Source organism: Schistocerca piceifrons, chromosome 2, assembly GCF_021461385.2.
Source record: "Schistocerca piceifrons isolate TAMUIC-IGC-003096 chromosome 2, iqSchPice1.1, whole genome shotgun sequence".
In the NCBI taxonomy this organism is placed as follows: domain Eukaryota; kingdom Metazoa; phylum Arthropoda; class Insecta; order Orthoptera; family Acrididae; genus Schistocerca; species Schistocerca piceifrons.
The window spans coordinates 477066017-477091662 of record NC_060139.1 but is presented as its reverse complement, the minus strand read 5'-3'; the positions used below and the strand labels follow the sequence as shown (position 1 = coordinate 477091662).

General features: G+C 37.1%; 1 protein-coding gene across 7 annotated transcripts in view; it reads right to left on the bottom strand.

Moving 5' to 3' along the window:
• LOC124774954 (epsin-2) overlaps positions 1 to 25646 on the bottom strand; it is a 148328-nt gene that overhangs the window by 87648 nt on the left and 35034 nt on the right. For all 7 annotated transcript variants that reach the window (XM_047249663.1, XM_047249668.1, XM_047249667.1 and 4 more), the window contains exons 4-6: positions 20572 to 20781; positions 8086 to 8307; positions 6844 to 6879 (exon numbers count right to left, since the gene is read on the bottom strand). In XM_047249663.1, coding sequence (XP_047105619.1) covers positions 6844 to 6879; positions 8086 to 8307; positions 20572 to 20781 — 468 coding nt within the window. The remainder of the gene's footprint in view (positions 1 to 6843; positions 6880 to 8085; positions 8308 to 20571; positions 20782 to 25646) is intronic.

Here is a 25646-nt window from a genome sequence, read left to right as displayed (position 1 = left end):
GTAACAGTACCACTGGCACTGCACTGCGCAGCGAAGATATTGACTGCGTCTTGCCGCTTGTGTACTTTACATACAACCAGAATTTCTTCGGATTTTCTACCAAATTTCGAGACAATGTTTCATTGTGGATCCTATTAAAGGCATCTCGCATTGAAGTCCGTGCCAAATTTCGCGCGTCTGTAAATTTTAGCCAATCTTCGGGATTTTGCGTTCTTCTGAACTTCGCATGCTTTTTCCGTTGCCTCTGCAACAGCGTTCGGACCTGTTTTGTGTATCATGGGGGATCAGTTCCATCTCTTACCAGTTTATGAGGTATGAATCTCTCAATTGCTGTTGCTATTATATCTTTGAATTTGAACCACATCTCGTCTACATTTGCATAGTCAGTTCGGAAGGAATGGAGATTGTCTCTTAGGAAGGCTTCTAGTGACACTTTATCTGCTTTTTTAAATACAATTATTTTGCATTTGTTTCTGATGGATTTGGAAGAAACAGTATTGAGCCTAGCTACAACGACCTTATGATCACTAACCCCTGTATCAGTCATGATGCTCTCTATTAGCTCTGGATTGTTTGTGGCTAAGAGGTCAAGTGTGTTTTCGCAACCATTTACGAGCAGTATGTTAAACCAGGATGGGTGATTGCTGTCTTATTACTTATCTAGACTGAAATTTACAAAGTCTTTCAACAATGACCACAATTTTTCCATATACACCTGACCTGATCAAAATTTTCTCATTTCATCTTTTAAATAAGGTGATAGTAATACTGATTGGCAAAACACAAACACTCTTCTACCTTTCCTGATGGACTTTTTGCCTTTGCTGACCATTCTTCCCATAATAGCATCACTGCTGCTAATCTCCCTCTCCACTGTAATACTCTCAAAAAGATCAGGTCTCTGTAAATATGAAGTCTAGAATATTTCTTTCAATTGAGGCTTGTTGGACTAGTTGTTCAAGGTTATCATCAAACAAACTTTTCAGAACTGTTCCACAAGACTTAATTCTTACTGCTGATAATGTATGCATAGTACTCCCAGTCTATACTGGGCACCACCTATTACTACCATATGCTCAATCCTCAGGACAACACCGCAAATTAACAGCTGTACAGAGGTCTCGCAAGTGAGGTTAGGTAATCTCCTCTACCTCAGCCGGTCTTCAGTAAAAGCTGAGAATGGTCAAATATTATTAATTTGAATGGTGTCAAATATCATTGATGCTGATGTGAGCGATGATCTGCAGCTGACTGCAACCTGTTTTCTTAATTGCTCCAACAATGGATTCCAAATCAATGGATGCCAATCAGTATAACTGATGTAGTTGTGCATCACAGACCACACAAGAAAGTGTATTGTTCCCAACAGTGACAGACTGGTGTGGGCTGCCCCACAATCATGTTGTGGCTGCCAAATAAGAAACATTTATCTCAATATCACATAAATTTACATTTTCCCAGTAGTAGAGGATTTCAAAGATTTAAATGAGGTTAACAATGTTTTACACTGAAGTGCCAAAGAAACTCGTATTGGCATGCACATTCAAATACAGATATATGTGAACAGGCAGAACACAGAGCTGTGGTCGGCAATGCCTATATAAAACAACAAGTGTCTAACGCGGTTGTTACATCAGTTACTGCTGTCACAATGGCAGGTTATCAAGAATTATGCGCGTCTGAATGTGGTGTCATGGTTTGTGCAAGAGCGATGGGACACAGTATCAGTGAAGTAAAGATGAAGTTGTGATTGTCCGATACGACCATTTCACGAGTGTACCATTATTATCAGGAATCCGGTAAAACATCAAATCTCCAACATCGCTGCAGCTGGAAAAAGATCCTGCAAGAACCGGGTGGTTGGTTGGTTTAAAAGAGGGGGACGGGGGGTGGGGGAAGGGACCAAGGACCAAACTGCTTGGTCATCAGTCCCTTGTTCCGAATAAAACAATGCCACATGGGGGAGGAAAAAAAAGATATGTACAACACAAAATGGAAAGAAAGGAGAAAACACAAGAATGAAGGAAAGGTAACAAACACTAAAAGGAACAAAACAGGACAAGAAAACAGAGAGACACAAGAAACAGTCGAAGAGAGTAAAACAGGAAAGCAGATTACAGTGGCTGGCCGACAATGGAAATAAAAAGGAGAAGCCAACCACTCTGCAACACATTAAAACCTCCACCCTAAAAGCGTTAGGGTGAAGCACACAGGGGACAAAGGATGTGTGTGAAAACTTAGATCAAATGATAAAACCCACCCTCACAAATAAAATGGAAAACTAAAGCTGCTGTTGCATTGTCGCCCAGCACCAAAGGTAGGGTGCTGGGAAAGTTAAAAGTCCACCGCAGAGTGGCTAAAAGTGGACATTCCAGCAAGAGATGGACGACCGTCGCAAGAATGGGACCATCAATGACAGAAGAAAATCATTCAACGCGACAGAAGTGCAACCCTTCTGCAAATTGCTCCAGATTACAATGCTGGGCCATCAACAAGTGTCAGCGTGCGAACCATTCAACATATGTTATCAATATGGGCTTTCGGAGCTGAGGGCCCCCTTGGGTACCCTTGACAATTGCACGACACAAAGCTTTACGCCTTGCCTGGGCTCGTCAACACCAACATTGCATTACTGATGACTGGAAACATGTTGCCTGGTCAGACGAGTCTCGTTTCAAATTGTATCGAGCGGATGGACGTGAATGGGTATGGAGACAATCTCATAAATCCATAGACCCTGCATGTCAGCAGGGGACTGTTCAAGCTGGTGGAGTGATATAGGACACCTGATAGTCTGGATACGAATGACAGGACACATACGTAAGCATTCTGTCTGATCACCTGCATCCATTCATGCCCATTGTGCATTCAGACAGTCTTGGGCAGTTCCAGCAGGACAATGTGACACCCCACACATCCAGAATTGCTACAGAGTGGCTCCAGGAACACTCTTCTGAGTTTAAACACTTCTGCTGGCCACCAAACTCCCCAGACATGAACATTATTGAGCACATCCGGGATGCCTTGCAACATGCTGTTCAGAAGAGATCTCCGTCCCATTGTACTCTTACAGATTTATGGACAGCCCTGCAGGATTTATGGTGTCAGTTCCCTCCAGCACTACTTCAGACATTAGTCTGAGTCCATGCCATGTTGTGTCACAGAACTTCTGCATGCTCGCGGGGGCCCTACACGATATTAAACAGGTATGTCAATTTCTTTGGCTCTTCAGTGTAATACAGGACAGAGTTTCTCCACACTCCTCTATCTGTGCAGGCTTCAACTCGTTGAACGGTTAGGATGAGTCAAACCACAGCCCCCACGAAACCTGATATTGTATCTCTGGACTGCTTAATCTGGGATATTTTAAGAACATATTTCCAATTTCAGATACCTAGAACCTCAAATCACAGATGCAATTTAAACTAACGCCATAAATACTAAGACAGTACATTGTCTTGACATCTGTTGGCCAATAAATGGTACTTTTGTAGTAGTATAATAAATTGCCTAAATGCTTTTTAATTTTCGTAATACAATTTAGTACTCTCAGTATTATTTTTGAACTATCCTGTATATTCAAACAGTAAACTGCACTCTCTGGTTTATGACCAAACAAAGGATGAAACCACAATTGGGAAAATCTTAAAATAATCCCATACATCAAACAGCTGAGAGAAGGAAAATTATGGTTCAGATCAAGACTTGCTTTATTGTTGAAGTATACCTTACAAAACGCTAGAGAGGTTAAGGTTGTTTAGATATGAAGTCCCATTGGCAAGATAAATCTTTAGGTGGTAAAATATTTGTGATGGTAACAAGAACGAATTTGTCAAGATGAAATGAATGGCAAGCAAGAAGCTGTATCAGCTGATTTAACATTATGCTGATACTCGACCTGATGTCTACGGGCAGGATGTAAATGGAAAACAGCAGTGATTGTTTAAACTGTAGTCATCATCGCCGTCGTCGCCATAGTAGCAGTAGTAGTCTGGAGACTGGTTTGATGCAGCTTTTCATGTTAGTCTGTCCTGGGCAAGCATCCTCACTTATGCGTAAATAACACAGCCTGGATCAAGTTTTAACCTGCTCTCTATACCAAAGCATTTGTCTCCCTCTACATGACCCCCCCCCCCCCCCCCCCCCCCGGATCACTTTCTTCCATTACCAAATTGACAATTCCTTGATGTCTCAACATGTGTCGTATCAACTGATTCCTTGTTTTAGTCAAGGCATACCATAAATTTCTTTTTTCTCCCAATCTGACTCAGTATGTCCTGATTTGTTATTTGATCTATCTATATAAGATTTAATACTCTTTTATAACACGATGTTTCAAAAGCTTTTATTCTCTTCTTGTCTGAATTGCCTATCATTTGCATTTCATTTCCATAAAAGGCTGTATTTCAGAAAACACCTTCAGAAAATGCTTCCCAACACTTCCACTTTTATTTGATGTTAACAAATTTCTCTTTTCAGAAACCTTTTTCTGCTGTTGTTGGTCTGCATTTTATATCCCCTATATTTTGACCATCATTAGTTATTTTTTTGCCGAGACAGCATTATACATCTACTACTATTAGCGTTTCATTTCCTAATATGTCCACAGCATTGCCTGTTTTAATTTGACTAAATTCCACTACCCTCATTTTATTTTTAGTTATGTTCATCTTACAATTCCTATCCAAGACGCTATCCATAACATTCTACTACTCTTTCAAGTCCTTAGCCATCTCTGATAAAATTACAATTTCATCAGCAAACTGGAAACTTCAACTCGTTTCCAAAATGCTCTTTGATTTCCCTTCACAACTTCCTCAATATACAGACTGAGTAATGTCAAGTATAAGCTACAAACCTATCTTGATCCCATATCAACTACAGCTTCTCTTTAATGTCCTTTGACTCTTAACTGCAGTCTGGTTTCTGTTCTAGTACATTTCACTCCTTGTATTTTATACCGGCTACCTTTGGAATTTCAAAGAGTATATTGCAGTTAACACTGTCAAAAGCTTTCTCAAAATCTACAAAAGCTACAAACATATGTTTGCCTTTCGTCAACCTATCTCACAAATCATTCAATCAGTACTGCCTCACTTGTGCCTACATTTCATTGGAACCATAACTTGTCTTTCCAAAGTTCGGCCTCTACCAGTTTTTGCATTCTGCTTTACATAATTCACCTCAATATTTCACAACCATGACTTACTAAACTGATGGTTCAGTGGTAATCACACTTATCAGTATCTGTTTTGTTTGTAACTGGAATTATTACATTATCAAAATAGTGGTTTGGTGAGAACCCTTGTTAGGAAAGAAGAACACAATTATTTTCCAAAATCAATTTATTTTCTGTGAGTATGTTTCTACTAGTCATGGTTTCGAATTGCTGGGACACTTCTAATCTGTGTCGAAACTCTAGTAAGGTTGGAGCGCTGGTTTTCATGAACGCATTTCATGTATTCAGTTATTTTACAATTTTTGACATGAAGTGATACAATATATGGGTTAACATCAAGTTTTTAATCATAATCATTACACACGATTGTTATGAGCTTATCCAGAAACAATCCGGTAACAGCTTTTTCACCATGACTGAACAAACCAAAACACATGTGAATCAACATGGAAACAACACTAATTTATTTTTTCAACACATATGAATCAACAGCAATATTAATTTTTTTTGTAAGATGCCATAGTTTTACAGCATTAGAACCTTCAAGTGGTACAATGACTACATGAGAGACTGTGAGAAAAACTGGCCTGCATGGAACCATGATAATAGGATTGCCTGCCCTCCCCATACACACACAAATACTGCCTTATCAGTTGTATTCATAATTCATGAGTGATTTCTTATAGGCAGGAGCAGGAGCAGAAAATGGCAAAATCAGTACAAATAGGTATTGAAGCAGTGATGAACTGTGGGTGATAGATATAGGACAGTCAAACAAAAACCAAACAGATGAAAAAAGTAAGTAAACTTTTTATTTCAAAAGTAATTGCTGTAGCTGTTAATACATTTATCCCACTGTGAGACAAGATGGCCAATGCCTAAAGCAAACTGTCAGTCAAGAATGTCTTTCCTTATGGCTTCAACAATATGGAAACTGTATGGACGATTTGTAAGGGCTTCCCAGTTAAACTTCTGCATTGTAGTCTAAACAGCCTTGGCAACATGTGGGTCCCACCCATATGTTGCCAAGGTTGTTTATTACACTGCAGAAGTTTCACTGGGAGGCGCTTACATATCCTCCATACAATTTCCATATTTTTGAAGCTCTGAAGAAAGACATTTGTGACTGTTGACTTGCTTTGGACAAAGAGGTGCCCACCTCCATTCAGTCATGGTTCTATAGGCAACCGCAAACAAGGTACCGACCACCTTGTTTCACAGTGGGATAAATGCATTTACAGTTATGGCGATTACTACTGAATAAGTAAAGAATTTACTTACTTTTTCCATCAGTCTTTTCTTTCTTTGACTGCCCCTTTATCATTAATTACTTTAGTAAACCAAATATCGGTTAACATTATGAGACAGAATTATTGGGCAAGGTTTACTTACAGGAGATGAAATGTCAGTGCTAATGATAGCCATATCTTCCTCTCCTTCCTGTGGACACACACACACACACACACACACACACACACACACACACACACACACACACACTCTCTCTCTCTCTCTCTCTCTCTCTCTCTCTCTCTCTCTCTCTCTCTCTCTCAACATACTTAATTGAATAATTGAAAGAACAAAACTGAGAAATATCAGGTAAGCTATAGGAAATTTTGCTAAACACATGCAATTAAGTTAGAGTAAAAATGGGAGACACTCACAGCTGGAAAGCTGGGGCTCGAAGGAGAAACTGCCTCCTGCACAGAACAGAACAAGAATTAGAGAGTGCATCACTGACAAAACCATGTTAGTGAAATATGGGAGCATATTAAATGAAGTAGACTTAATCTGGTGTTCTGTAGGAAAGGAAAACCAGTATTATGTCTGTAACACATTCTAAAACTCATTTCCCACACATCATCTTGCATTTTTGGGTTAATTTACAATCAATAAACATTGCTGTAACAGTTAAGATATAAGTGTAACAGTAAAAGAAAAACTTTAATTTGTTGCACCTGGAAATAATAAATGAACCATTAACAAGATTCTGATGGAATATTCCCATTAAAAAAATAAACATTTAACACCAAATTACTTTCAAGGTTTACTATTACTTCGTATAACACTAACAATATGGAACATGACAATTTCAATCACAAGAAATCAGACTAAATAATGAAAGGGGAATTACTGATGGCATCAATTTTTGTGAAGGGCAGACAGTATGGACATGGTAGATAAAAACCAAGTTATATTTTTCTTTCACTTCATTTTCTTAACTGTCACAAATGACTATTCTTCCAAATGTTCAAGTAGTCAAAATAGGTCACAGAATACAACTGCCGTTGAATGTATCCTGAACATGGAAGTTGTATAAGACACAGGCATTCTGTTTACAATGCAAATAGTAGGAGGCTTTGCAGACTTGTCACAGCATTTCATTACTTTATCTAGGTAATAAGTGTTTCTTAACTAAAATGCAGTGCAACTTTTGAAGTTTTTTCACACTGTTTCCTTTCTCTCCAGGGGCCACATCCACCTGTGTCTTCTGTCCAGTGGACACATTTTTTCTTCTGTTAACATCTTTTGTAGTCCATCTTAGCTGAAGACCAGTTTTGAGAGGTAAGGCATTATTTTAATTTTGACTGTTAGTTGTCCTGCATCTGCTCCAGTTTTAGCACACTAAATACAAGAACTATTCTTTGAACTCTTACAGCTCTTTGACATCTCACTAGAGCCTGTGGAAAGTGTGGTGAATCTTCACCCCATGTTGGAGTGAACAGCACACTCCTTTGAAAGCAACAACTTTTATAACACTGAAATATTTCAATTGATTACAAAGAGTACAGAATGTGTGAAAACAGAATGAAGAAGGATTAATGACATGCAACAAAGCAAGGAAAACACACACACACACACACACACACACACACACACACACACACACTGCTGCACTGACTCACCATTCCATCACTTCCAAATCCAGAAGCTGCTTGTGCAAAACGTTCTTTAGCCTTTAGAGCTCTTGCTCTTTCATTTCGTAAGCGTTCATCATCCTTGAGCAGTTCAACTAATTGTTTCGCTTTTCCTCTAACACTCATTCCTTGGTCTTTATTGTCCTCAAAATACTGGAAATCTTTTAGTGTTTGAATAGCAAAGATGTTCTCCTTGCACTGCTGTGCAACCTGAAATCAAAGAACTTTGGATTTCAGTTAAATAGCATGAACTGCTCACAGCTGAAATGGATGACATGAAAGGAATGCACACTTTTTTTTAAGCATCTGGTGCAATTTTTATTTAACTGAAAGATGAAAACAGCTAAACCTTTAGCTTTCAGACTATTTCTCACTTCATTTATTGGAATAAAGATGGCCAATAGAAGAGAAACACACATATGGGTGTTGAATGGAAGCCTGAATAAAGGAGACACACAAGATACAAAATAATAGTGAATCTGTAACAATAAGTTAAAATCTAATATTCAAAGCCAGAGTAAATGATATGATATTCAGACGGTCACATCAATGGAAACGTAAATAGAACAAACTCCCCACATCCCAAAGTGTGCAAGAAATATGGGAAAGGAAAGAAACATAGTGCATAATAACGAAAGAAAGGCACTTTAAAAAGGAATGTAGAAGAGAAAGAGAGGATAAATGTAAAGAGTAAATTATAACCAGGCATGATGGCAGAAGTCCAACACCACGCTGACTTGTGCACTTTATGTATTTCACAGAAAATCTTAGTCTGAATGGTTGGAAAGTGATATGAAAACTGCTCCTTGCAAATACAACTCTACCTTCTTAATCACAAGTCTTGTTCTCACATGGACTGGAAGAGTAGAGATAGAATTTTAGACTCTGCATGGATCTCCAAGTTCAATGGAGGCTGCTGGTATGGCATTTTAAGTGAAGGATTTGTGCAAGATGATGATATACCCCCCTAGTCTCTCTACAGTACTGTATAACTACAGTGGACCTTTTCTCAATCAGTATATTCACTTTCAGTGAACGAATGAAACCAGATTCAGCAGAATTCAAATGCATAAACTTGAACAGAAGCGAGAAAGAAGGGATGAGAGAAAGTTGGAAGCAAGGAACTCGAAGGCTGCTATATGGAATGACAAGTGGAGGTGAACTGCATTGGGACGTAGGAAAAAAATCATTCCAGACACATAGTAATGGAGCATCATGGTTAGATGCATGCTATCTTTGGAGAGAAACTAATGTTTCAATGTGAGAGTGCATGCACCTTTGAAATAAACTTTCTGGTTAGAAACTTCTTGTACCTTTCCTCACCCACTCTTTGGCACATTATTCCCATCACTTGCATCTCTTGAATTATTTCATGTTCAGTAATTATCCAGCTTTAGATATTTTCCTCACTTTACTGTCTCTGATTTTGCTCAAATTGTGTTTGCTGGTTTGATTAGGGACCACAGAAATATACACAAATTTCTAGCCTACATATTTTAATATGTGATTACAAGTCTCTTAACACTGAAAACCAGCTACATAAGGCTTTTCATTTCTTAGATCACCAGTCATTTTTATGTATTTTCAATATTTTTTAATAAAACTACTAGCAAACATTTTTAACATTTTGAAGAGCTGTATTTCAGTGTATAACAGTGGTAAAATTATAAAGCTGGGCAGACTGGTTTGAACAGTTCACATTGTGCACGTTTTGTAAGTTTTAGGTCATTTGCTTAACTTTATTTACCTGCATGTTTTATATCTTTTTGATTTATAGTTTGAGATATTTGGAAATGAAGTTGGCCAAAAAATATATGCTGCAAAAATAATTGACTTTTAAAGCATTGCATCTTGAAAAGGGTGTGTGATACATACTTGCATTACCCACCACTTGAAAGAGCACTTCTCTCTCTACAAAATATGAAATTTCCAGAACTGTTGTTGTTGCTGTTGTTTCCCCCCCCCCCCCCCCCTCTCTCTCTCCCCCTGATGGCCTGTAACCATCCAGTTAATTTCTCATGCAAATCACTATTCTAGAGCTCATGTTCTATGTTCACAAAATTTGTACCAAAGTAGTAGCACATGCATGCACAAATTCAGTATGTCCTTAATGAAAACAAATGTAAGGTTTACTTGTTTCTTTTTTCACTTTTTAGTACTGTATGGCAAAAGAAAAAAGTAATTAATTTCATTTTTAATCAAATTTTTTATTTCTGCAGGTGCAAAAAGTGGCAGTTGACCCTAAATAATGAAAAGTGTGAGGTCATCCACATGAGTGCTAAAAGGAACTCAAACTTCGGTTACATGATAAATCAGTCTAATTTAATACCTAGGTATTACAATTATGAACAACTTAAATTGGAAGGAACACATAGAAAATGTTGTGGGGAAGGCTAACCAAAGGCTGTGTTTTATTGGCAGGACACTTAGAAAATGTAACAGACCTGCTAAGGAGACAGCATACACTGCGCTTGTCCGTCCTCTTTTAGAATACTGCTGCGCGGCGTGGGATCCTTCCCAGGTAGGAATGACAGAGTACATCGAAAAAGTTCAAAGAAAGGCAGCACATTTTGTATTATTGCGAAATACGGGAGTGTGTGTCACAGAAATGATACAGGATAAGGACTGGAAATCATTAAAAGAAAGGCGTTTTTCGTTGTGACGGAATCTTCTCACGAAATTCCAAGCAGCAACTTTCTCCTCCGAATGCGAAAATATTTTGTTGACACCGACCTACATAGGGCAGAATGATCACCACGATAAAATAAGGGAAATCAGAGCTCGTACGGAAAGATATAGGTGTTCATTCTTTCCGCGGGCTATACGAGATTGGAATAATAGAGAATTGTGAAGGTGGTTCGATGAACCCTCTGTCAGGCACTTAAATGTGATTTGCAAAGTATCGATGTAGATGTAGACTTTTCACTGCATTACTCTGAAAAAATTGACACATTCAGCAAGTGGAAAGAGCTGCCAGGGTGTACTTTTGATTAATCAGATGGTTAAGTTTCTATTCGCTAGCCTGGAATTCCAGCAAAAGGCTGCAAAATGTTGAGAGATTTTTCTTGTAAACAACTGTGGAGTCAGTCTGGCCTCAGGTTCAGTGAAAAATCTACAATTTGTCTTTTTCATATGTTCATTTGGCCAGGAAAATGTGATTGTTTACTAAGATCATGCTGTAATCCATTTACAAATGACAATCACACTAATAAAATAAAATACAGACATGGATTAATAAAACTTTCCAAACACACACCACGCCGAAACTGTTCAACCATCTTACCACATTTTGCAAATTTACCACCGTCATTCACTGTAAAGTCAGATTTCAAACTTTACCCCTACTTTTTTTAAAAAATGTTATCACATTCTGTCACCATTCACTTAAGAGGCTCCTACTCACAAAGCACTACAATTTGTGATAGTGTTTTGTATATAATCCACTAATTGTTTAGCAAGCCTGAACACAAAATTTAAAAAAAAAATCTGAGACAATGGTGGAAATGGAAACGTCCTACTTATTTTGCTTTTGCTGACTATGCAGTCTACTTTAGTTCTGAATGTATATCCTTTATTTCAGTTCTCAGTTAGTACTTAACAATATACAGTATATTACCTTATTCCTGATAAAGGCACTGGGACTATTTTTCCATTTACTTCAGCATCTGCATACGTATCATTTCCTTAAGTCATTTCACTTTTATCTCAATGAAAGAATTTTACTGAAAATGGACTTTATGGACTGACCCTCTTCAACTTTTTTTACACTTACAGTACTCTAGGATCAGTAGTGGCTGGACATCAATTTCCTGAAGCATAACACAATCCTCAAAAGAAAAAAAAGGAAAAAGAAAAAAAAGGCAAGCCCAGAGAACCACCTTTTAAGACCAAAATATATGCTGGAAGTCATTAACAACACAACATTCCGACTACTTCAGCAAAGTTGTACCAGCTGAATATATATCATATTCATCTTGTATTGTCTTCACAAGATTCAGTGTCCAAATCAAATTTTCATAGTACCAATATTATTTTTACTTTTAATTTACATTCTATCAAACAGCAAAGAATATACCTTTTTATTTTTAGAGACTGGACAGTATAAGTGTATATAATTTTTTTAATTTAATGATAAGGCAAAGCATCTCTCCATCAAATTTTATTTCTCATGTGATAAGTAATTACAGGTAACATAAGCAACTTTTACTTTAAGAAAATCATACAATACTTTGTTAATTAAAACTTCCACTTGATAATAAACAATGACTTTAAATAAAAGAAAAATGTGCTACAAGCAATTAGACAAACCACGAGCTTTTCAATTATAAAATGTAACGGGTATAGATTAAGCTACAAACAAATCCTGTTTCATATGTAACAATGCTCTGAAATAATCTGTTCTTGAGAGACAATTTCTTTTAAGTTACTTTCAAAACTGCATCATTTTCAGAAGAACCAGCACTTGCCTTAGGTGGTTTAGAGAAAGCACAAAAATTCTAAGTCTGGATAACCAAAGGGTGTTTTGGACCACTGTCCCTGCAAATGTGGGTCCAGTGCCTTATCACTGTATCCACCTTCCTGAAAGAGTCAATCAGTTCACTTTAACAGCACAGGTGTTTATTATATTTCTTGCAGCTTGCCAGCAAACTGGTAGGTGACTACTCAACAACCCACCATTTTTACTCAGCTACGGCACAAAACACAAAGAGGCTGTTCCAAAAGAGGGTCACATAAGTCCACCCATAGCCTACTTTTTAAGTTGGAGACGTCAGAGACAATACAGTGTACAAAGAAAAACATATCTGGTGCATCTCTGTTTTACAATAACAAGCAATTTATGGAATGTTGGCACTATTCTTTTATTAATGTGTAACATAATAATAATAGTAATAGTAATAATAACAATAACCAGACTTAACGTCTGAGAAAGTAAAGAAATAATAATTCCCGTGGAGGCCCGGGAAAAGAACAGGCCTCCGGTATGTTCCGCCAGTCGTAAAAGGCGACGAAAAGAACAAACCACTAATAGGGCTAACCCCCCTTTTAGTGTGATTAGTTGGTTCAGAACAGAACTAAAGAAGCCTCGGACAAGCGCCGTCATGGTCGGGGACGACGCTTGAACCCTACGCCCGCCCACATTGGTAACGACACTGCTAGCCAACTGGAAAATGATTCAAATCCAAATAGAGGTGTATTGCAGGATATGCTTCCTGCAACCACCCTAGAAGGAAAACAAAGACAGAGGATGAGATGGTCAGATGAAGTTAATCGACACCTCATGTTCTGTTATTACCAAGCAACAAACCTAGGAACCAACACAACTGGATACAGATCACAAGTATACACAACATTTATTAGCAGATACCCAGAATTAAAATTTTTAACAGAACAATGACTAGCTGATCAGATCCGTGTAATAATCAAAAATAACAGGATACCCCAGTCAGAATTAGAAAACATCAAACAACAAGCACAACAAATACTGGAACAAAATAATGTGCAATCCGAAGAAGAAGAAAATACAGTAATGGACTCAAACATCCCAGAGCAAACAAACAAAGAACAACACGCATCAATTAAACAGTCAGAGGAAAACGAAATCTTAAGACAGCCACCAGAACAAGCACAAATAGAACACGAAGTGACACACATGTTAGATATAGAAGAAAAATTTCAGCTGTCATATATAGAATACAAAGACACAAATACAGACATTAGACCATTATTGCATAGACTGCCAAATAACCCACAAGTCGAAACAACAATAAAAACTATCAACACAATCATACACAACAAAATAAATGAAAACACAACTATGGAAGAGTTACAACTACTGGTTTATATAGGAGCACTCACTACACTAAATACACACACACTAGGCAGAGATCAGAACCAACCAACACACAGAAGAAACCCACAAAACCAGCATGGCAACACAGGCTACATATCAGAATAGAGAAACTGAGAAGAGACGTCGGACAGCTAACACAATTTATAAGAAATGAAATGTCAGAAAAAAAAACGAAAAAGGTTAGGTAAAATCTCACAACAAGAAGTGATGGAGCAATTAGATGAAAAGAATCAGAAATTACAAGCATTGGCCAAACGACTTAGAAGATACAAAAAAAGTGAAAATAGAAGGAAACAAAACCAAACATTCAACACAAACCAAAAGAAATTTTACCAGACAATAGATAACACACACATTAAAATAGACAATCCCCCAAACATAACAGACAAGGAACACTTCTGGAGCAACATATGGTCAAACCCGGTACAACATAACAGCCATGCACGGTGGATACAAGCAGAAACAGATACATACAAGATGATACCACAAATGCCTGAAGTGATAATTTTGCAACATGAAGTCACCCAAGCAATTAATTCTACTCACAATTGGAAAGCCCCTGGAAAACATAAAATAGCAAATTTCTGGCTAAAGAAATTCACCTAAACACATTCACATCTTACTAAATTATTTAACAAAAATGTCTGCTTGTGTCTGTGTTTGTGGAGATGGATGTGTGTGTGTGTGTGTGTGTGTGTGTGTGTGTGTGTGTGTGTGTGCGCACACGAGTGTATACCCCTTCTTTCCCCCCTAAGGTAAGTCTTTCCGCTCCAGGGATTAGAATGACTCCTTACCCTCTCCCTTAAAACCCACATCCTTTCGTCTTTCCCTCTCCTTCCCTCTTTCCTGATGAGGCAACAGTTTGTTGCGAAAGCTTGAATTACATGTGTATGTTTGTGTGTCTATCGACCTGCCAGCACTTTCGTTCAGTAAGTCACATCATCTGTGTTTTTAGATATAAATTATTTAACAGTTACATTGCAGACCCATACACATTCCCTGATACACTTACACATGGAATAACCTATCTGAAACCTAAAGATCAAGCAGACACAGCAAACCCAGCTAAATATCGCCCCATAACATGCCTACCAACAATATACAAAATATTAACTTCAGTCATTACACAGAAATCAATGACACATACAACACAGAACAAAATTATACATGAAGAACAAAAAGGCTGTTGCAAAGGAGCACGAGGACGTAAAGAGCAATTGATAATAGATGCAGAGGTGACATATCAAGCTAAAACTAAACAAAGGTCGCTACACTATTCATACATTGATAACCAAAAAGCTTTTGATAGTGTACCCCACTCATGGTTACTACAAATATTAGAAATATACAAAGTAGATTCTAAATTGATACAGTTCCTAAACATAGTAATGAAAAATTGGAAAACCACACTTAATATCCAAACAAATTCAAATAATATCACATCACAGCCAATACAGATTAAGCGTGGAATATACCAAGGACACTCATTAAGTCCTTTCTGGTTCTGCCTTGTTCTGAACCCACTATCCAACACGCTAAATAATACAAATTATGGATACAATATTACTGGAACATACCCACACAAAATTTGCTACACATGGATGATCTAAAACTACTGGCAGCAACAAATCAACAACTCAACCAATTACTAAAGATAACAGAAGTATTCAGCAATGATATAAATATGGCTTTCGGAACAGACAAATGTAAGAAAATTAGCATAGTCAAGGGAAAACACACTAAACAAGAAGATTACATATTGGATAACCACAGCGACTGCATAGAAGCGAAGGAAAAAACAGATGCCTATAAATATCTAGGATATAGACAAAAAACAGGAATAGATAATACAAATATTAAAGAAGAACTAAAAGAAAAATATAGACAAAGACTAACAAAAATACTGAAAACAGAATTGACAGCAAGAAACAAGACAAAAGCTATAAATACTTATGCTATACCAATATTGACCTACTCATTTGGAGTAGTGAAATGGAGTAATACAGACCTAGAAGTACTCAATACACTTACACGATCACAATGCCACAAATATAGAATACATCACATACATTCAGCAACAGAAAGATTCACATTAAGCAGAAAGGAGGGAGGAAGGGGATTTATCGACAAAAAATCCTACATTATGGACAGGTAGACAATTTAAGAAAATTCTTTATAGCATGAGCAGAAACTAGCAAAATACACAAAGCAATCACTCATATAAATACATCGGCTACACCACTGCAATTTCATAACCACTTCTACAACCCTTTAGATCACATAACATCAACAGATACGAAGAAAGTAAATTGGAAAAAGAAGGCACTACATGGCAAGCACCCATATCATCTAACACAGCCACACATCGATCAAGACGCATCCAACACATGGCTAAGAAAAGGCAATATATACAGTGAGACGGAAGGATTCATGATTGCAATACAGGATCAAACAATAAACACCAGATATTACAACAAGCATATTATTAAAGATCCCAATACCACAACAGATAAATGCAGACTTTGCAAACAACAAATAGAAACAGTAGATCACATCACAAGTGGATGTACAATACTACCAAATACAGAATACCCCAGAAGACACGACAATGTAGCAAAAATAATACATCAACAACTTGCGATACAACATAAACTAATAAAACAACACGTTCCCACATACAAGTATGCACCACAAAATGTACTGGAGAATGATGAATACAAATTATACTGGAACAGAACCATTATAACAGATAAAACAACACCACATAACAAACCTGACATCATACTCACCAATAAAAAGAAGAAATTAACACAACTAATCGAAATATCCATACCCAATACAGCAAATATACAGAAGAAAACAGGAGAAAAAATTGAAAATACATCCAACTGGCTGAGGAAGTCAAGGATATGTGGCATCAGGATAAAGTTGACATTATACCAATTATACTATCAACTACAGGAGTCATACCACACAATATCCACCAGTACATCAACGCAATACAGCTACATCCAAACTTATATATACAACTACAGAAATCTGTAATTATTGACACTTGTTCAATTACCCGAAAGTTCCTAAATGCAATGTAACACATACTGTACAGTTAAAAGGAAGTCACGCTTGATCAAGGTCCACGTCGCCTTCCATTTTTAACCAGACATAACGTCTAAGACAAGAAAGAAATAATAATAATAATAATAATAATAATAATAATAATAATAATAATAAAGTCCTCCAGTGTTTGTATGCTGACAAATTTGTCGAAACTATCGATAAAAACCAATTCTTACAAATATTCTTTCCATTCTTTTTTATTCTGATCAACAATGTAATTTATTTTGCCATTCTACTAAACCATGTAATTTATTTTGCCATTCTTTCCCAATATGAGCTATTGCAGCAATGATAATTTTTGTACAGACTGCGGCACTTTGATTACGGCTCTCGATTTTATGTAACCTTTCTTTTTGTACAATCTCTTTAACAAAAGCATAAATCACACAGAAATGACTGAATGGTCCTTAATACCAGCTACCATTCTCTGCAATGTCTTGGCATTCTTGTGATTTGGAATTTTTATCCCTTAACTTGCCTCACTAAGAGAAGACTTGCTGATTACCTGCACAGCCTGTTCACTTACTAAATAACTCAAAAAAGAAGTGCAGACAAAAACTATCTATGTTTAACATAGCACATTGTACTATGCTGCATGACAGATTTCTTCTTGCTTTCCAATTTTCAGACAGACTATATCTGGTTATGTTGCTATGGAAAACATTTAGTCCAATGCCAGACTGTGAGCTAGCAACACAATCCCACAATTAGGCAGTTGTCTATGAGATAATTACTAATTGAATAAGTTTTTGGCAGTGATCTGGTGCAACTATGCTTTTTAACATTCTGAGGAGGTCATTATTGTGGAGTAACACTTGTACGTGGCAACAGAGTGATACAATCAAATGGTTCAGAAATTTAAGTTTAATTTACTGTTGTTTAATCAAACTAAGATTAAACTGTAACTTTGCTCATATATGTTTACCTTGCTAATATAAAGACAGCTATTCCTTAGAAGTGTACAAAGTACATGTCCGCTGGTGTTGCGAAAATCGGTGCACCTGTTTGGTGGGTTAATGTTTGCTCTTGTATCCTCCAACTTCAAATAATTGCAGAATGCAGTCAGTAACTACACATTAATGATGCTTGTTCACATTTAGAAGACTGAATGTGAATTTACTTTGATAGTGCCATGGTGGTCTATTGGGTAGAGCACCTGACTCCACCTCTGAGTGTCCAGGCTCCAATCTCAGATGTGGCGGGGATTACAATGATAAAAGAACTGAACTAAAAGGGTTTTTAGTTCAGTTCATTGATCAGTATGAATTACAAAAGAAAATCAACCCTCTGTCCTATAATATGTAAAGGAGGGCTTCTCAGGAAGACACAAATGTGAAACTTGCAAAGTAGTCAATGCTACCATCTAATGATGGGCTCAGCCTGAAGCTAGTAATCATATAAGAAAAACTTACAAACAGTGCAAAAAATAAATACCAGTAACAAAGTGCATTCCAGAAGTACTAAATTTTTCATTACTTTGAATTGATATACTTCTTGAGAATTACATTACACTACAGTTCGCACCTAAATTGGAGAATGTAAAAGAACAACTTTCTTCCTTTACTACTTCTTAACAACAGATTTAAATCCGAGTGACAGTGAAATTTAAGGACTTTAATTACGAAGGTGGTTTGAAAAGTTCTTGGGATCACCACGAGAGGTCAACGCTAGTGCAACACGTTTTTCACATGTTATTCATTGGACTGTTGCCCGTAAACATGTGTCACGTCAGTGGTCTTGGAAGTGTGGTGATGACTTCTTGTTCCCGTTTAGTGATTTGGAAAGATGGAAAATTACAAAGATGGTTTGAAAAGTTCAGGGGACTCTGCTCCTTCATATTCAACTGTTGCCAAATGGACAAATGAATTTAAATTTAGATGGTCCACGCAGTGGTCGGCCAAGAGGTGTCACTACTCCAGAAATCATTGCAAAAGTGCACAGAATGGTCATGAAGGATTACCGATTGAAAGTGTGTGAAATTGCTCAAGCTTGCCAGATGTTATGTGAATGGGTGTATCACATTTTAACTGAAGAATTAGAAATGAAAAAATTATCTGTAAGATGGGGGCCATGGCTCTTGATGCTGGACAATGCGCACCCACACATGTGCCGTCACCATGGCAAAATTACACGAACTAAGGTACGAATTGTTACCACATCTGCCTTATTCAATTGATATAGCTCCATCAGACTTCCATCTCTTCCCAAAACTAAAAAAATTTTCTTGGTGGACGAAGATTCACTTCAAACGAAGAATTGATAGAGTTGACAACTATTTTGCAGACCTGGAGGAAACTCATTTTTGAAATGGGATCAACGCACTGAAAGATCATTGGACGAAGTGAATTAATCTACAAGGAGACTACTTTGAAAAATAAAAAAGTTTCAATGATGTAATTACTTTATTTCTATCCCTTTCCGAGGACTTTTCAAACCACCCTCACATCAAGCTCTTAAAACTATTTACATTAACAGATAAATCGAGATCATGTAAATACTGACCAAACATAACTGACAAGTGTTGGGCCACCCTTACTGCGTCATTCAACAATGATTTATTGTAAATGGATCCACACAACTGCAAATGAGAATGAACTTTTCCAGCGGCATTTTATACACGTGGCACCCAGTACGGCACTTGCAAGAAATACTGCCTGAATTAAATGAACATAAACATACTCTCGTTCTTAATGAGGAGTAATAAAAGGACCAACAGAATACCATAAAAACAAGGTCAATGAACTGTATTAATAAATTTTCAATCATCATTTACATAAAACTGTGTGCCCGACCGAGACTCGAACTCGGGACCTTTGCCTTTCGCGGGCAAGGGCTCTACCATCTGAGCTACCGAAGCACGACTCACGCCCGGTACTCGCAGCTTTACTTCTGCCAGTACCTCGTCTCCTACCTTCCAAACTTGCCCACAAAAGGCAAAGGTCCCGAGTTCGAGTCTCGGTCGGGCACACAGTTTTAATCTGCCAGGAAGTTTCATATCAGCGCACACTCCGCTGCAGAGTGAAAATCTCATTCTGGATCATTTACATACTTTGGTCCAAGAAACATCTGGGTTACATTAAGATACTCATTGTGATAAAAGGGTTTTGAGGATTGTGATTTGGTCACGTATGTTCAGTATGACTGTAATTAACAACCCAACAAACAAACTAGGATACTTTAAGAGTGACTGACTTTTTCCTTTGTTTTAATGACAAATGGCAGCCAGTATGCAACGGAATGCACTGGCCTCTCATGTAGATACAGTAGTTCAAGATACACCATCATTCACTTTTGCTATAAATACCAGAGTAGTAAACAGCCCCCCCCCCCCCCCCCCACACACACACACACACACACACTTCTGATCATGATCCAGCACTCGATAACTGTTTGTATCCCATCCACAATTCTCAGTGGTAAATTTTTAAATTGTTACAAAATATTAGGTCTTTACAAAATATTATGTTTGAATCTTCTATGTACATTAATTTTACAGAAATACATACCTTTTCCGTTCCAGTTTTAATCAAATACTCCAAAAGTACAAGTGCTTTGTACACATGCCTCCAATTGCGCCCATGGTCATTAAGCCTTTTCCATATCATCTGCATTATTTCCGTAAATGCAACAACATTGTAGGTTAGGTCAGCAATTTCTGACATAAGTGTTGAACTGGGACCCCACGGATCATTGCTTGTGGCTTCTCGTACTTTCACCTGCAAGATCAATAATTTCATTGTTCTATATGTACTAGCTGCAAACCTCTGAAGGAGGAGGAGGAGGAGGAGAAGGAGGAGGAGAACGTGAGGGGGGGGGGGGAGGGGGGAGGAGAAAGAGATGGATATATTGTGTGGGGGGGGGGGAGGGAGGGAGGAGATCAGGACATATATCCAATTTCCAAACGAATTTAGCAATTGTGAAGCATTGCCGTGTTTGCTAGTAATAAATAAATTTTAAAAACTTAATTCACACTCACAGCTAAGAAAAACTGTATGCCTACTCCTCATATTCAATGACAAATACACGAAATTACAAAATTAAAATAAAATGAGTAAGGAGTCATTACACACAAAACAGGCCGGGATTAAGGTTGGGGCAAGAAGTACTCTGGTCCAAGGGCACAGGTGAGAGCTATTCAGACCACCCTTATATTTTTATAATGTTTGTCTCAAGTAAATAAATTCACTTATTGATATTAATATCTGGATATAGTTTAATTTCATCCATATAGCAGTCAATTACAAAGACACACAATGACAACCCATTAGCTTCAAAAGGCAAAATTCCAGTACTGGCGACAGATACAATCAAAGCTGAAAAACATTTCCCAGCGTTTGGAACTATTCATTCTTTCCTGAGGGACAAAAGGATATATAGAGGATAGTTAGAAAAGGGGCAGATCGGTCAGAACCCAGAATGATAAAGGCCCACCTGTTGCGAGTTTGAAGGGGAAAGAATAATGAAAGGACAGAGGTGCATTAGAGAGAGTAGACTATTTTTGACCTCCTGCTCCGACAGCTTCCTTTCACCTTTGTTTCTCTCTTTTCCTCTCAACAGATGCAGCACTGAAATTTTGCCTTCTGACGTTAAATGCAGACCAGACAATTTATCTCTGTAATTTTATTGTTTATTCAAGGGAATTTTCTGCTGATACACCTCTGCCATGCAGGATAGACAGCTACATGACGTCACTGATTTACTGATGTTCAATGGAAAATTTCCTGCACACAGACATCAAATGTGCATGGTTCTTGTTAGGACACAATGAAGAAAAAATGGTGCTGGACCTTACGTTAACAAATGTTCTCGGCTTTTTGTATGAATCTCCTGCAGTCACAAGACAAAGGGCCAAACCAAACCAGCCCAAAGCAAATATCCACACTGTTGCAGCAGCAAAAGACTGTTTTTGTTTTTATAGTGGCTGCAGCACATCTCTTGTTGTGAAGCTGTCTGCTGAAAGCAATACAATTAATTTTTGAAAGGCCTACTAAGAAAGCTGATGATTCAAAGGGATTTGTGGTTTATCCAAAATAATAATTTCACACTACTAGAGCTATGGTTTTATATGGCTGTTTGTCCATCTTATGAGCATACTGAGCATTAATTTGTACAAAGTTGTTTAAATGAAAAATAAGAATTTTAATTTTTTTTTAATCTTAAAATATTTAGGTCAGCAGGTAAGCTAAAGGCAGGTGCAGCAGTTTCGATTTTACAGACATGATTGTGTAGTGAGCATGAAGTTTTATTTGGGTGTTGTTAACTATAAAAAAATAGTCTGCTATATGGGAAAGGAAAATGCCTTGTGCTGCCTAATGTAATCTTCCAACAAAATACAGCAAAACCCACTTTTATGATCACAGAACTAAAACTTTCCCACCGTTTACAATATTTGTATTGGTCACTCCAAGTTTTCTATGTTCACTGTGTTAATCCAAACTATCTTTTGCATTACAATACTTATAGATTTCTTGCCAGTTACACTTTATGAAACAATGTTCAAGGAGAGGAACAGAAAAAGAAAGAGTAGCTGACCTAAATGATGCTGGTAAGATGTCTGCTTTCAAGTAGTGTTTGCAAACATTATGCAATTAACTATCTTGAGCCATGGAGTCCCTAATCCTGAATGAATATGAATGATGTCATTTGTTTTTTTGAATGATTTCGTCATGCTTTCAGCTGCCATTTTCCATTTCACATATGATTGCACACATTTTCAAGTGTCTAAAATGGAAGCATTATACACTGGATACATTAGTGATACTTGTGATTTTGACATAAGAACAAGACAACTAGGCGCATTATAATTTGTTTCATGGATGATTCTTCAGAAGTATGTTATGCCATGTATGTCCTTGCTCCTACGACCGCATGTAATGCTCTTACAAAAAATTAGAGAGATTTTTTGCTATTTTAGAAGCACATTACTTTTGTGCAGTTGTTGCAAGCCTTTTACGTACAAGGTCCTTGTTTTAATGTACTTAGCACTAGGAAAATTATAATTATTTTACATAAATCTATTAATTAACCCACATATGCCTTTGTTCTCAATTATATTTGATTATCATTCATCACTGGTGAAACTATGACTGTATTTAATTTCTTTACAAAAATTCTTTAAGGAATTAAGGAACAGATGAAATAACTTTAACCAGAGGGGCACACATACAGAGCACAGAAAAACAAGGTTCTTGTACAACCATTTATAAGTATTGCTTCTGACAAAATTACTCAATGTTTCAAAAATACAAAATTATGCACTAGTTACAGAAACACTAACAATCTACAACGATTATTGGGAGACATACTATGGAAATCAGAGCCATTTTCGCAATCAGGAATCTACAAAATTAACTGAAAAAATGTTCAAAATTTTATACTGGACAAACAAGGAAAGTTAGCATGAGATTTAAAGGACACAAGACAATAAGTGGCAATAACCCACCCACCTTTGCTGGACAGTTAAAAGGCACCAACCACAAAATACATAATATAGATGAATCCCTTGAAACATCACATAAGTTACAGAAAGGAAAAATCATGACTGTGACTGAAGAAATTGAAATTTACACTCATCTAAAACATCAGTCAGACAGTTTTAAATGAGCAAAAAGGTCTGTGAAATGGGAAATTCTTATACAACTTTTTACCATTTCTACAACAAAGCATTACAGAACCATAGAATGTAAAATTATCGCTACACTCATCAATAAATATTACTGTAATGTGAAACATCACGCAACCATAAAGGACTTTATACTCGACTCTCATAGTTTTCGGTACTGTTTCATTAGAGTGCTGTGATCGATTTTATATATAGGATCTTTGTAACAACTCTTCAAAAATAATGTGCTGCCATAACAAGAGAATAAATAATTATAGGTTACTCTAAAGAAATTACACAGTCATATTTACACCAAATGATAAATGATAATTAAATATAATTGAAAATAAGGGCTTATGTAGGGTAATTAAACTTCTGTAAAACAATCATGATCGAAAGTAAAAGTAACTTGCTCCCGCATTACAGGCAGTCCTCGGAGCAAGGACGTACATGCATCATATACTACTAAAAAAAATCATCCATAACTTAATTTACAAAGTGTCTAGTACATCTTTGTTAAAATCACAAGTGTCACTAATGTATTCAATACATAATGCTTCCATTCCAGATACTTTAAAATGGCCTAAGGAAGAAATTGTACATGAAATGAAGAGAATGGCAGCTGAAGGCATCACCAAATCATATAAAAATTTATCCCAGCTGCAAACCATATCACACTAAAAATTTGCATACTTGAAAGGAGAGACAGCATTGGTCGTATATTTTTGTTTATTATTGCAAAATCGATTTTCGGTCACTTAGTGACCATCTTCAGTGCTGTAATATATAACTTAAATTAGTAAGCACTGGTGTCAATAAGCTTACGGCGATCACCGTATACTCGACTCTCATCGTTTTCAGTACTGTTTCATTAGAGTGCTGTGATCGATTTTATATATAGGATCTTTGTAACAACTCTTCAAAAATAATGTGCTCCCATAACAAGAGAATAAATAATTATAGGTTACTCTAAAGAAATTACACAGTCATACGGTGATCGCCGTAAGCTTATTGACACCAGTGCTTACTAATTTAAGTTATATATTACAGCACTGAAGATGGTCACTAAGTGACCGAAAATCGATTTTGCGATAATGAACAAAAATATATGACCAATGCTGTCTCTCCTTTCAAGTATACCCATTATCTGGTCGTAGTGCAGAGGACACTATGGAGTCACCAATCAACACTAAAAATTGATGTCATTTGTGTTTATCTCCTAACACAGTGAACTTAACAGTCAATATGAGAGTTGTTCAAAAAATTCCAGAACATTCGTAATTTCACGCCACTGATGTGTTGGAGCAAAATGCGGTTGACATCCCTGCGCACAACTGTATTTAATGTGCAACTGTCGGAAGTTTCAGTGTTATATATCTGTTGGTTGTTGTTCAGTGCTGTATTGAGTAGAATGTTGTGTCGCACAGTTTGCGAATTTCGAGATGGCAGAATTAGAGGAGCGACAAACCTTTGTAAAATTTTGCATCAAACTCGAGAAAACCTTTATAGAGGCACACCAAATAATGCAGGAAGCCTACGGAGATGAGTGCTTAAGCCGTACTCAGTGTTAAGAATGGTTCACAGGGGTTTAAAAATGGCCGGATGGAAGTTAAAGGTGAGCCTCATTTAGGATGCCCTTCACATCTACCAAAGATATTCCTGTCAGGAACGTCACCAAAATTGTGTGTGCCAATCAAAGACTGACTATAAGAGAGAGTGCAGGAGAATATAACATTTCAGTTGGATCATGTCACAAAATCCTGCCACAGCATCTTTGAGCATATCATGTTGCCACCAAATTCATACCAAGGCTCATGAGTCAAGACCACAAAGACCTTCACCTCACAATCTGTGAAGAACTTTTGGATCGTTCAAACGAGAACAAGATGCTCCTGAAAAGAATCATAACTGATGATGAGACATGGGTCTACGTTTATGTTGAGACCAAGGTTCAATCTTCACAATGGATTTGGAAGGGTT